Below are 14,593 nucleotides of genomic sequence, written 5' to 3'. Positions count from 1 at the left end.
TTATGGAAAAGCAACAATAAAATCTAAAACACCTGTTATAAACCGACAGATTTATGAACATGAAACGACAGGGAGAAAACCACTTATACTTATAGATGTGTTGTTTGTATTATTTGGATTCTTCAGACTAATGTTCGTATCTTGAGTGTTATTTTCACAATGTTTTGGTCGATATAACCTACGATCTTCTTCATGTGTAGTTTGCAGAACTCAGGAATCTTTTTGCCGAACTCTAGGATCTTTTGAGACCCATGGCATAGTAGATAAATTATTTGGTAAAAATTTAGTAGTAAACTTATACTCTTCTGGAGGTCAATGGTTAAATCCACAGTGCAAGCGACACTCAAAGTACAATTGCAAATTACTTAGGGCTTTTACCCACTCATGGCTGACAGAACGAGAAAATTAAATAAAGGGTCCAGTTCAAAATTTGATACAGATTTGTGAGCTAAACAAGATACACCTGAAGAAAGTCGGAGATTACAACCACCGAAACGTTGTGAAAATAATACTCAAGATGAAGACAGTAGTCCGAATGTAGATCATCTACTAGTTGGCTAGTTGTGTACAAATCCCAAGAGAAATAGGAGCCTTCTATTAAGTCTGAAAATGACACAATGTTCAACGAATAAGATTGGTGATACACCGCTATATAACTAATACTCTCTACCGATCCAAGTTATGACAAGAGGACCATTGCTAGCATGAATAACGGGGACGTACCCAGAGTGGTGACAACAAAGTTATGGTCTTTGGTGTGGTTTCAATTGAGGGCCACATCATGCAACCTCACATCTTCGAAGTTGGCTTGAAAGTCAACACCAAAGTGTACATGAATGTGCTGAAGAGTGTGGTGATTCCCTGGTGCAATCCGGTGGTTGCTGGAAGACCCTGGGTGTAGCAGCAGGACTCAGTGCTGGCCCACAAGTCCAAAAAGATCCAGGCTTGGCTTCAGAAGGAGTGCTACGACTGTGTACCCTTCTCTCACTGGCCCCCTCCCTCCTCCTCCCTGACTGGATTACTTTGTTTCGTCATACATCAAGAACATGACGAACATGACCTCCTACAACACCAAAGCAAGCCTGCTCGCCACCATTTATCAAGTATTCACCAAGGTCCTGCCAGCACTTGTGGTAAAGACATGCTCCCAGTTCCAGACCCGCATCGAGGAGGTGATTGAGGCAGAGCGTACTGAAGGAAGAAAGTAGAGTCGGGTCTCCACTGCCTTACGAGGTAGTTACAGCCGGCGGCTGTCGTCAATACCTTTAGTAGGAGCAGCGAAGAGAACAGGCGTCTAGCACCGACGAAGGCTGGTAGCGTAAGAGAGAGTTTTCTTTTGGGACCGGAAGCTGTCTGGTCCCTAGGGGTTAATTTGTATTCGTGTGCAAGTCCTCAGATTGGACAGTTTAATGCCGCATCACTCACTCAGAGGAAGCGAATGCGCGAGAAGAAAAGGGGTCTATTTGTGTCTGCTACATAACCCCCTGCTTAGGCTGAAAGCCGACAGAGAGAAAGGTAGAATAACAAATAGCAGAAAGAAAAATACAATAAGAAATGTCCGTTTCTTCAGGTCATTTTCTTGCAGAAAAAAATATGTTCTTACTTTTCTGTGAAAAGTTGGAATATTTGCAGAAAACGTTGTTCTAAAAAGGAGAGAAGAAAAAATGTTCTTTTTCAACAGAAATACACTGTTTTGCAAAGTCTCATCTTGATTGTCATTTTCACAACGTTTCTATCGATGTAACCTTCGACCTTCTACCGGTTTATCTTGTCAAACTTGGGAATGTTTCTGTCAAACTTAGGAATCTCGATAGAATGTCCAATAGAATTCTTTATTTACTTCACGAAAGTTCGATGCTCTTGTTCTGTCTAACCATTATATCACGGGTGCTTGCAAGGAACTGTGGCTCAATGGTTAGAGTACTTAGAAAAATCAATTGTAAAGTGATATTCTCCTGAAGGTTGAAGTTCAATCCTCAGTGTGAGCGACTGAACGATACAACTGCAAATCACTTAGGAATTTTATCCATTCATGGCTGATGGAATGAGAGCATGCTACACCTATGGAGTACATGAAGTGTTCCGTTTGAAATTCCATTCTGATTTTTGAGTTCTATAGAAACATTCCCGAGTTCAACAAGATACACTTGAAGATAGCTGGAGGTTACATCCACTGAAACGTTGCGAAAATGACACTCAAGATAAGGACAGTAGTCCGAAAAATAAAAATAATACAAACAATTAAGCCTCTTCTTCAGCAACATAATTTCAAAAGCTTTATTGTTCATGTGCATTAACCTGGACAAAACTTAAATTCTAACAACATTTGATTTTTTTTTTAAAATGGCTTCATGTTAGATGTGAAAATTTTATTCTTTATCTATTAAATATCATTTAATGTTCTCAAAACGTACATTTTAATTTCAAGTAAAAGGAAGTAACTTTGAATTTTTAGAGAGTTATTTCCCTTACGTAAATTTGACTTATATGTGTGTGTGTCCGGAGAGAGAAATGGGCTGAGAAAAAAAGAGTAGATGAAGAGGTGAAGAAAGAGGGAAGGGAAAAGAAAGAGGGATAGAAGATATATTACACTTTTGCTCCGGGCAAATCCACTCAGTTCTTCTCATCATATATATAGATTATCGTCATTAAAATTAGAATTTTATGAAAAAATGTTTTGAAATATTTGGTGTTTACAAAGGTTAGTCTTACACATTATCAGGGTGCATAAGCCCCTAGCATAACTTTTGTACATTAACCCCTTTGCTTACAATGCATTTTGTCATTAAAGAATAAATGGTCCAACTAAATTCTAAACATACCTTCTTCAGCTGTTTCTTAATGCACATGCTAAGATTGCTGGCTGCAATTAAATTTCTGTTGAATTCTTCTTATACTAATTTATATGGATGGGAGATCTACTATGACCCTATAGATGTTGATTGCAGTGGTTTTGCAGGTCAGTCACTATGCAGACCACTGACAAGAATAGGTATGAAGGGTGCATTGAAAAATCATGCTAGGGAATATTGAATAAAGTGTTAGTTTGGATTTAGTTAAAAAAGATCAAAGCTCTGAAAAATAAGTTAGTAGGAAATGGAGAGAAGGACAAATTCAAAAGTAATGTTTAATTTTTTCATATTCTTCAGGACTACATGTTTACTTAAGCAAAAGCTTACGATTGACAGAACACAAAGTTTTGCAATGTCAGCATACATAACTAATAGCTTTCAAAGAGACGATCTGGTTCGTCTGAAGTCAGTTTATGTTACAGTCTGCACTGATATGATTAAAAAACTGAAATCGGCAATTAGGACAGTGCATCACTGAAGATCTAAATTGCGGCATTTATAAAAATGTATTTAACGATTATTTATTAATCAAAGTAACACGTCCTTTATTCAACTGTCTGATGTCACTTTTGTTAACTGCTTGAAATCTGCTGACCCCTTTATCTATAATGAATTCTGTTTATGACTGACTTTGCTAATTATGTAATTTTTTTGTTAATTTCTCTTGACGAATATATTTCAACCAAACAAACACTAGTTGATATACAAACCAATATTCAACCTAAGTATGGATCATAGCCAGCAATCTAATAGAATATTTTGTGATTTTATTTCATGTTCACTATTAGTTGGTCTGATTCTCTATCTTAGCAAAAACGACTTTTAAAGCAGGGATGAGAAGTTTTTTATCATGTAGAATAAGCCCACCTTCTTTGCAGCAGCCTTGGCAATGTCTTTCATGCATTTGTTCCAATTCATGTTAATTATGAATGTTAGGCTGAAAAGTCTGAATGGTGGACTCCCAGGTAGGATTTTGTTAGCCATTTTGTGGTGCAATGGATAGAGACGCTGAGTCGCTACAGTTCCAGGTGAGCAATCCTACCCAAAGCTAGATTAATTGGCCAAAACGTGGTGAGACAACAACAACTATGGAAGGCAGTAATTACTGAGGATGCAGATAAGCAACTCAGCATTTCTATACCCTCACGTGAGAAATAATCGGCTGAAACGTCGTGAAACAACTATGAAGATGAGGATAACACTCTTCAAATAAATACATGAATATACAAATTACTCATATCAAAGGATTCTAATTATGAATATATTAACATGAATTCTTTTCTACATATATCTTTACATCAAACCATAGATGCTAAAGATACTACACACATTTTGTATATGTGCTTGCATACTTTCAAATCATTAACACGTTTTCCACATCATCAAACAACGATGATACCCTCTCTGCTGTAAATAATTTTACATTGACTTTTTTACTTAAATTGTTTCTAGCTGCAACCATCCCAAAACAGTTTCAAATTATGACTTTCCTTCCAGTAGTAGTAAACTCGTACCTACTGAGCCCGAATATGACACTGTGAAACGACTCTTTATAATCGAAACGTTTTTTTTATTCATCAAAATCAAAGAACATCAAAAACTTCAATGAAATATTCAGCATTCTGTAAGAATGTATATCATTTTATTATATACATATAAAACTCATTGTTTGTGTGTGAAATGTCCCAAAAAAGAGGATACAATTGTTTGAAGTAGCTGAGTAATCACTTTTTATGTCTTTCTTCCAGTTCATGTTAAGTTAAGGAGTTTAAATGATGGGATCTCTGTTAGCCATGACTGTTGACGTTTGAAAAGGTTTCTCATACTATTTGAACCCTGCCAACACCTTTGTCTATAATACATCCTGTTTATGACTTATTTCGTCAATTTTTTTCTACTTTATGTTCAAGTAAATCAATGTGAGCTGATGTACACACTAGTAGTGGGACAATTGATCGCAATCTGAATTGGGAATTGTAAAAATCGAAACATTTGGGAGCATCGTAATCGATATCAGAATCGGAAATATTGATGCCTATTTTCCAATCCCAAATCGATTCTTTTAATTGTCTTTTTTATTTGATTTTGTTTAAAGTAAAATCTTCCATTGTTGGTAATATTGATAAATTAGTAAATATTTATTGATTTTAAAATACCAGTGAGGCTAAAATCGATAGATCATCCTCCAGAAGTTTAATTTTGACGTTTAGGAAAATATCTGCACATTAAACATGTGTTTTTACAAAAATCTGGGAAAATAACAATCTTATAATGCCTATGACAGAATCTCACAAACATGGATAATTAATAAAATATTTAGAGATTTATAAAGAGTCGGAATTGGAACCGGTAATTGTATTGGAATCGGCAATTTAGCACGAAATTGGTAATTGTATCGAAATCGGGAAAAATATTGTAATCGTCCCATCACTAGTACACAGCCAATATCTGCCACAAAAAATGACAATTTTTTTTATATGACCTCAAATCTTGATTTTCTTTTTGTTATCAGTTGTGCTTATTTCTCTTTCTTATCTTTAAATGACCTTCAAATTTGAAAAGGGTTAATATACATTCTATTCTACACATATCTTTACACCAAACCATAGATACTAAAGATACTGTACACATTTTGTGTATGTGCTTGCATACTTTCAAATCATTAACCCTTTTCACATCATCGAACAACATGATACTATAAATAATTTTACTTTGGCTTTACAAAAATTGTTTCCAACCACAACAACCACATAAGAGTGTCAAATCATGACTTCCCTTCCAGTTGTAGTAAACTTTCTAGGGTTTTTCAATAATGAGAAAGGAACCGACAAATTGCTTGATGAATTTATCTCCGACAAACACCGTTTAGTTTATCCCGAAGATGTTGAGAGAGATCCTTTGTTAGCGGAAAGAGTTGTGGGTGGCTACATAGAATCTTCTGGATATTGTTCGAAGCTGTGTCCTCAAGAATTCTTTGAAAAGTTGCCCAATTTGAAGGTACTTAGTTTCACTGGAGTCGGTGTGGATCGGATCAGTTTGGAATGGGCTAAACAAAGGGGGATCAGGATCGGATATTGTGGAAATGAAGTTTCTAACAACACAGCAGATTTTGCATTTCTTCTCATGGCAGGTACAGCTCGCAAATTAATACAAAGTAAGTGGATTTACTATTTTTCATATTCATTTTAGGCATTCATATTTTTTTGGGTGGGGATTTCAGAAAAAGGGTAATTTTCACTTTCTTCGTTTTTCCTTCTCACTTGATTTGTTCATTTTAGGCATTTCATATTTTTTTCGGGGTGGGGTGGGGGCGGAATTTCAGAAAAAGCGAAATTTCCACGACAATTATTTTCTCACTTTCCTCTTGCTTTATGATTCTTTCTCTAACCTAGTTTTTAGACGTACTTTCTCTCTCCATCTTGGTTTTTCTTACTTTTCACCTTTCCCTCTCTCTGGACAATTTGATTTTGCTATACTTCAAACGATTCATGATGAGCAGGAGAGGTAAAAGACTTTAGTTCCAACAAATAATCACTCCTTTTTTCTTCCATACATGTACTTAGCGACTCTCTCTCTCTCTCTTGCTTCTTGTTTATTTTGCTTGTTTATTTTCTGAGCCAAACATATTTTTTACAGTCAAGTCCTATAAAACCAGAAATGATATTGTAAATGTGAGTGTTGAAAATAAGTACAAAAAAAAATATTAAGACAATGGAGAACTAACACTTAGAAAATTGAATTACAGTTTTACTCGTGCTACTTCGGAGAATACAACAAACCATTTATGACATCAGAGCTAGTAGACTATAAAATATTCCCAATAACATGATTAAATATGTCCGAATAAGTTGTAAGCCAGACCCCTTAAAAATAAATTAATTAACATCGAAAAAAATCACTAACTGATGCACAGTCTGAGAACATGTATTCTCAGACTAGAAGTATCAGAATGGATGCCTAAAGGAAGAACTATGTCAACACAAAAAGATGCTGTAAAGAGGACGACACCAAGTAAATACAGGCCAATAACCTGCTTACCGACTTTGTGGAAAATTTTAACTGCAGAACAGTGAACAGATCTACTCCTACGGTAGCACTGGCTAAAGAGCAAAAAAAGATGCTGGAAAGGAAAAAGAAGGACACACGACTTGTTATCTATAGACCAAACTATCTTGAAAGCCTAAAAAGAATACAAAGACAGACACGACTGTATAAGGAAGGCAGCGCACTGACAGCTATGCTGACGACTGCATCTCAAACACCAAGACAAATGGTTCAAACACAAGCCATAGACTATACTGGAAAATGAAAATCCTTTGTGATATGGAGATACAAACAGATAAAGCCATCCAAGTCAGAAGACAGAATGTCATAATAATTAATAAGAAAAAAAGAATCCGTCAAATTGTTGAATTTGCCACCCCAGCAGGCCACAGGGTGAAGAGCAAAGACAAAGTAAAACGAAACTAATATGCGGCATTTGCCAGAGAACTAAAATGAATATGGAACCTGAATAAAATCAACATATTACCAATAATTGTAGAAGCATTAGGAACAGTTCCAAAGGACTTGGAAACAAGACTAGGAGAAATAGGAATCAAGGGGAAGACTAAGCAATAGACAGTAATGCTTAAAAGAGCGGAAATCTTAAAGAAAACCCTCGAGTGCAGAACTTAATCTACAAGAATGACAGAAAATGCAAGAGAAGAAAACAAAGATCAAATCAAGAAAAGTTGTAGGCTGACTACTACCTCACCTCTCCATCTCCCTCCCCTTCCCATCTCGTTCTCTCTCCTCTTCCCATCTTCTTCTTCTCTCTACCCTTCTCATCTCCCTTAACTTTCCTCTACCCATATTCCTCTCCTCCTCCTCATCCATCACCAAAAAAAAAAAAGAAAAAAAATAGTCGAAGGGGCAAGAAGGATGGAAAGACTGAATAGTGAAAGCACTACTGAATTATGGCCAGGGGCCTGGGAGATTGGAGAGCCTTATTGCCACCCAAATTCCAGTTAAGATTAGTGGTCATTGTCAGCGACAAATAAATGGCAAGCGACTGTTGCAACAATGCAACTTTATTTGAGGATTACTGGAAATCTGGGGAGACTTGTTACCCAGAAACCAGAGAACACTACTGGTCTTTATCAGTGAGCAATTCCTGATGATGACCTGTGTGAGAACTCCTAGTGTATGAAATAATAATAATAATAATAATAATAATAATAATAATAATAATAATAATAATAATAATAATATCAAGCAGGATCATTAACATGATAGAAACTGCAATGAAAACATGGAGATTGGAACTGACAGCTGATGGATAACACATAACAGAAATTAGCATACAAAGAGGCATCTTCCAAGGAGATTCACTGTCACCATTACTGTTCAGCATAGCCATGATGCCCTTGAACAATATACTGAGAAAGTGTCAAGCCGGATACAAGTTCTATGCACGTAATATATACAAGTAACATGGAGGAAACTTTGAAAAAAGAATGAGAGAAATTTGAATCAGAGGAATGACTGGAAAGATACAATGAATAACAATAATGAAAACCGTTGAAATATTAAGGAAAACCCTTGAATGTGGGTACTTATAGGATCTTATCCGGCAATTTGAATTTACATTAAATAACCCATTGATGGTTGATATGCCGTCACAATAAATCTGTAATCAGTGCAGCATGTCACAGTCTGACAATAAAGATCGAATCCACAGCACCCGATGACTATCAATATCAATCAACCGAATAAGCAGTATATCTTAGCTTTTGTTTATCAGATTAACCAATCGCAATGGTCTGGTAGACACAAGAAACAAACAGATGACGCAAACACACGCATACACACGCACATACACACATACACACATACACACTTTATATCTTAACAAGTCAATATTTATCAATATACGACATAATCACGTTGACACATAGGTTCCCGCCCGATCATCATAGTTAATCAACGATGAGTTTGGCCAGTATTAGATGAATGACTATTTAGTAATACTAGGTGCTGTATAGGGTGGCAGAGTGGAAGCATTTCCACCATCAGAAGAAGTAAAGCGACACCTTCCCTCTGCTAGCCAGTGAGAGATCCTTGGACAAGGACAAGTACTTTTCGTTGTCTGAGACAAATGATACTGATTGAGGTAGAATGCCTTAGACTAAGTGTGAGGACAACTATCTTTGCAACATCACTCCCCACTTAGTATGCCCCTATAAAACTGGCCCGAAATATTTAATAAAATGAAAATATGTTCGACTTGTAGTCACATGCGAAAGCAGAATAAAAAATAAAATAAAATAAAAAGCTTTATTTAAAATTGCTAAAAGGGATGAGGATGAAAATATAAGGAAGTTTTTGCAAGTAGAAATATTGAAGTAAAATAATAAATTGTAACTTGATTCGAACTAAGAATTGAACATCCGAATTCCAGGAAAACTATCATGTAGCATTTTATCTATCTATTTTGATATAAAGATTCTTGAGTTTTACAAGACACAAATGATGAAGGTTGGTACTGAAACATTTTGTGAGAATAACAATGAAGAGGGAAAACATAATAAAAACAAGTATTACAAGTTAGAAAAACATTTCATCCAAGGCATGAAAATTGTTAAACAAAATGTTTTTACTATTGGCTTTAAAAATAAAGGTACAAGATTCAATTTAAAATTTATTTATCTTCAAAGTGTACTTTTATAAATTTTACCAAGTAAGGTATAAAAATTTAATACCTTACTTTGTAAAATGTATAAAAGTGCACTTTGAAGATAAATAAATTTCAAATTGAATCTTGTACCTTTATTTTTAAAGCCTATAGTAAAAACATTTTGTTTAACAATTTTCATGCCTTGGATGAAATGCTTTTTTAACTTGTATCGTATCTTTTTAAGATTATATTTTATTTAATTTATTAATTAGGATTTTAAAAAAATGAATGTGGTTTTGTATGTATTTATAAAAACTCTCCTACTCTCTATTTCAGATTGTATTTCTCCTCACACCACAATTCATATTTGCAACCCCCTCTTTGTATTATTACAGGTCTGAATATTCTCTCTGTTTCAGTTTGTAATTCTCCTCATACCACAACTCCTTTTTGACAACTCCCTCTTTGTCATACATGTCTGAATAATGAGAAAATCTGAAGTTTTTTTTAACAAAAACTTTAAAATAACTTTTTTAGATTAAATTTTTTTTAACTTCTTTTAGAATAGAAAATCTTTACAATTTAATAAGGAACATATTTCATATAGGTTTAATTAAAAATATTCAGTAGATAACGAGAAAAATAGAGATGAAAATTTCAAAAGGAGTGTATAACTGGTTACGCTCAATAGTAGTCATCGCTAGCGAAAGACTTTGTTATTGTTATTCTATTATTATTATTTAAAACATATCGTGTCCTGCGCTTTCACGCGAGGACTAATTATCCTCATTTCAAAACTTCTGAAACATTTTTTTTAATAATTAATTTTGGTTTCTTTTTGCTATCTATTTGCATTTCATAATTTTTATATTTGTTCTCGCCCAATGATTTAACCTGCAGAAGTTGCGATTTTGTCTGAAACGTGTATTTTTTTTTTGTTAAAGGAATTACCATTTATCAAGGCCTAGAAGCCACTCGATGATAATGATTAACGAGTGTACAGTAGTCAATGGGACAATATTGTAGTGATTGTTAGGAGTGGAAATTGGTGAATTGGATTACTAAAGGAGATGGCTCATCAAAAACTTGTTTACATTCGACTTGAAGACGACCATATTCTAGTCAGCTAGAAAGCAGGGAAACGAAGAGAGTTCCACAGACATCTAAGAAAGAAACGTTATTCAATGAATCTAAGTTCCGGTTTAGGCACGGATACAGAGTGGGCGAAATTGTTAATAGTGTTTCAGCTAGAAGAAGAAACAGACAATTTTGACCAAAGTGAACACCTTATACAGCCTAATATCACAAGCGCATTGGAGAAGTTTTATTACTGCAAAAGCTGAGAGGCCCAACATATAAAATCATCAGTAGGTTCTTTGATATGAAAGGGGGACGTTTGAAATGTATATTTCTGTTTAAAGCACAATTGCATCATGATACTCGAATTTTTCATTTTAAACTTAAATTCAAGCCATTACCACCGCACAAGCAGTAAGGCCAGGCATATAAAATCAACAGTAGCTTCTTTATGACAGGGTCGGGTTTGAAATGAATGTTTCTGTTTAGAACCGTAGTACTTGACGTTTACATTTTAAACTTTAATTCAAGCAATTATCTATAATATAAATCTCACCTGTCTGTTTAAATGTATGTATGTATGTATGTATGTATGTATGTATGTATGTATGTAGGTCAGGTCATGTCAATGCTACTGGTACCATGTAACCCAGTACTACCTGCCTCATGGTCGGGTCACCGGCGACTAAACTGGTTCCCCCACCAGACTTGTTTGGTGAGAAGGGCGGCTAGTCTCCCTGAAGGATTAAAAACAAGACCTTCCAAAGGGCGAATGAACTCTTTTTCTGGGTCAACGGCCAACTAGCACTATGTATATTTGTGTGTGTGTATATGTGTATTGGGGTAGAGAGGGCTCCCGTAAGCCGTGGTGAAGGCAACCTTTCTAGGAGAAGCAAATCTCTGATTTAAAAAATCATAAAGCGGAAGACCAGTACTCGCATTAAGCTGGTCTGCAGTTTAATTTGTTGCTGGCTATCTTGCTCTTGCTCGTTGCTGGATCTCAACATTTTGAACCGAGAGAGAGAGACTTAGCTGTCGTACAAAGCTGTTGTGAAGGAACATAACTGGCTATACACCGGTTACAAACTGTATATATATATTGGACTGTTTGGCAGACAGCGGCAGACAAGCAGTCGCAGTAAGACGGATAGTCTTACGTGTTGATTATCAGACTTTCTTCCCCATACTTGTTACTATGTACTTCTATTTACCTTAGGCGAGCAGCCTTACGTTTCTGTATTATAAATAAACCCCATTACACATACCACTCGGTGTAACTCACGTTTGTCTTTATTTCCTAAGTATTTAGGAATATAACAATGGCGACGAAAGGATGTTCTTTCTCTTAACAGAGATAAATTACCGTACCAAGGACTGTGTACAATGCAAGGATTTTTTGTTTTACGAAAAAAAAAAAACTACACAAGGATTTTTGACCACGTGCGTCAATGAATTTAAAAATTTTTCCTACCTAAAGTAGCGAAAAGTACGGATTTTTCTTCGTAAAGAACTCACAAGAAATTATAGAAACATGTTCAAGGTAAAGTGGAATTTATATTTATTTTGACAAGTAAAAAAAAAAAAAAAAAAAAAAAAAATGGTCGCAAGTTGAATTCGAAACTACACGAAAGGATTACGAGTTTCGAAAGAAAAAATATAAACACAACGACTATTGTACCATTTTATGCCACGTGGGAACGGCAGCTATATATTTTTTTTTTTTTTTGGAAAATTAATTGCTTGTTATTGCCTTTATATAAATAATTGGAACTATTTGTCGTGGGAAGTAAGAAATATTTTGTGTATGAACTTACGTTGTTGAAAAAAAAAAAAAAAAAAAAAAAAAAGAATTATTTTACAAAGCCTGTTGAATTACTATGGATGAACTTTGTTGAAACGTGTTGTGTCTGCATATTGCTACTAATTTACGATATACGTAAATTTACGATCTTTCTTTGGAATTATTGTGTAGAATTCGAAAAGACATTTTTGTACTAGAAGCTAACATGGAACAATTAGCAGAGTTAACTAAGGCTCTAGCCCTTAGCATCCAGGAACAGACAAAAATGACTCAACAATTTTTAGCGCAACAACAACAACAACAACAAATTCAACAACAACAGCTACAGCAACAGCTGCAACAACAACAAGAAAGAACACAAAAAACTTTAGAGGCACAACAAGAACAAACAAACATACTACAACGACAAATGTCGACACAGCAAAAGAATTTAGAAAAGCTAATTCTAACGTCGACCGGGAAGAAGACTAATTTTTCTGCCGAGGGTATTTCAAATTCACTAACGGAATTTCGTTACTCCCCGGATACTGGTGTTACTTTCCCTGCATACTACAGAAGATACGAAACAATTTTTACGAAAAGATGTTTAGACTGGACCGATGAGGAAAAAGTTACCCTGCTACTACAAAAACTGGGTACTGATGAAAACACCAAGTATGCAAATCTAATTCTACCAAAAAAACCGGAGGAGGTTTCGTTCGAGGAAACAATTAGTACCTTGTCGAAAATATTTGATAAAAGGGATAGCCTATTTCACTCTAGATACAAATGTTTGAACATTCAGAAGGCAGAAGCTGAAGACTATCTAGAATATGCTTGCACTGTGAACTGTTTATGCGAATCATTTAAATTGAATGAAATTTCCGCAGACCAATTTAAATGTTTAATCTTTGTACAAGGTCTCACAGCACCAAGGGACAAAGATATACGTTCACGGATCCTAACAATTATGGAGGCGGATCCTAACATAACATTGCAAAAAGTCACTGAAGAGTGTCAACGTCTGATTAACATAAAGAAAGACAACACTCGCATTGAAGAGAAAAATATTTTTAAGGTGCAGCAAGTAAAAAGGCAAGGGACCACAAGAAAGTCCAGGTTCCAAGAACACAGGATCCTTAAAGGATACAAAGACCCAAAGCTAAAGTGTAAATGTTGTGGTAGTTTAAGACACAACAATAAGACCTGCTGGTTTAGGAACAAAATATGTTATGAATGTGGTCTCAGAGGTCACAAGGGAACATACTGTGCCCAGAAGAAAAGACAAGGGACCGATAATGTAAATACGCTTCGCATGAATAAAGAAAAAAGCTGCGAAAGACGGAAATATGTTGATGTTCGGATAAATGGACATCTGGTTACATTGCTTCTGGATAGCGGTGCAGATATTAGTATTATAAATGAAGATATATGGAAAAGGATAGGTCGACCTGAATTAACGAAAACCAGAAAGACGGCGAGAAGTGTGTGCGGCAAAAGATTAGAGTTCAAGGGAGAATTAAAATGCAAAGTGACATTCGCTAACCAGACTCATAAATCCAAAGTGTACGTCGTACCAGGAAAGAATACATGCCTGTTTGGGGTAGATTGGATTGTCCTGTTTAATTTATGGGAGAAACCCATAAATTCGTTTTGTAACGTTTTAACTGCAGAAAAAGCAAACCAAAGGGAAGACTTCCTGAAGGATTTGAAAACTGAATTTCCCAATGTTTTTGCCGAAGGACTAGGACTCTGTATTAAGACAGAGGCAAAATTTGAATTAAAGAAAAATGCCACTCCAGTATTCAAACCTAAAAGGAATGTGCCTTTTTCAGCGATGGACGCAATCGAAAAAGAGTTGGATAGACTTCAACAACTGGAAGTCATTGAAAAAGTTAACCACACAGATTGGGCAAGTCCAACCGTGTATGTAAAGAAAAAAAATAACAGAATAAGGGTCTGTGGAGATTTTTCAACGGGTTTAAATGACTGTCTATTGGACCATAATTATCCCCTTCCGTCCGCAGAAGATCTGTTCTCTAAGCTTAACGGAGGAAAAATTTTTTCTAAGATAGACCTCTCAGATGCTTACTTGCAAATTAAGATCAGCGATGAATGCTCCAAATACTTAGGCATAAATACTCATAAGGGCATTTTTAAGCTAAAGAGGCTTCCTTTTGGATTAAAGGTTGCTCCTGCTATTTTCCAGCAAATTATGGACACGAT

The 14,593-nt window shown here is 35.4% G+C and overlaps 1 protein-coding gene across 2 annotated transcripts in view; it reads left to right on the top strand.

Annotated features, from left to right (window-relative positions):
* Positions 1 to 14,593, top strand: part of LOC145278314 (glyoxylate reductase/hydroxypyruvate reductase-like) — a 51,504-nt gene that overhangs the window by 8,687 nt on the left and 28,224 nt on the right. Inside the window, exon 1 of one of the 2 annotated variants that reach the window (XM_080130606.1) lies at positions 5,563 to 6,006. The exons of the other annotated variant lie outside the window; for it this stretch is intronic. Within the exon in view, the coding sequence (XP_079986732.1) occupies positions 5,619 to 6,006 (388 nt within the window). The 5' untranslated portion in view covers positions 5,563 to 5,618. Of the gene's footprint in view, positions 1 to 5,562; positions 6,007 to 14,593 lie in introns of those variants that run through there. 2 annotated transcript variants of the gene reach the window in all.

Source organism: Euprymna scolopes, chromosome 6 (assembly GCF_053919585.1).
Source record: "Euprymna scolopes isolate OS-2025 chromosome 6, ASM5391958v1, whole genome shotgun sequence".
In the NCBI taxonomy this organism is placed as follows: Eukaryota; Metazoa; Mollusca; class Cephalopoda; order Sepiida; family Sepiolidae; genus Euprymna; species Euprymna scolopes.
This window is presented reverse-complemented; position numbering and strand designations above follow the sequence as displayed.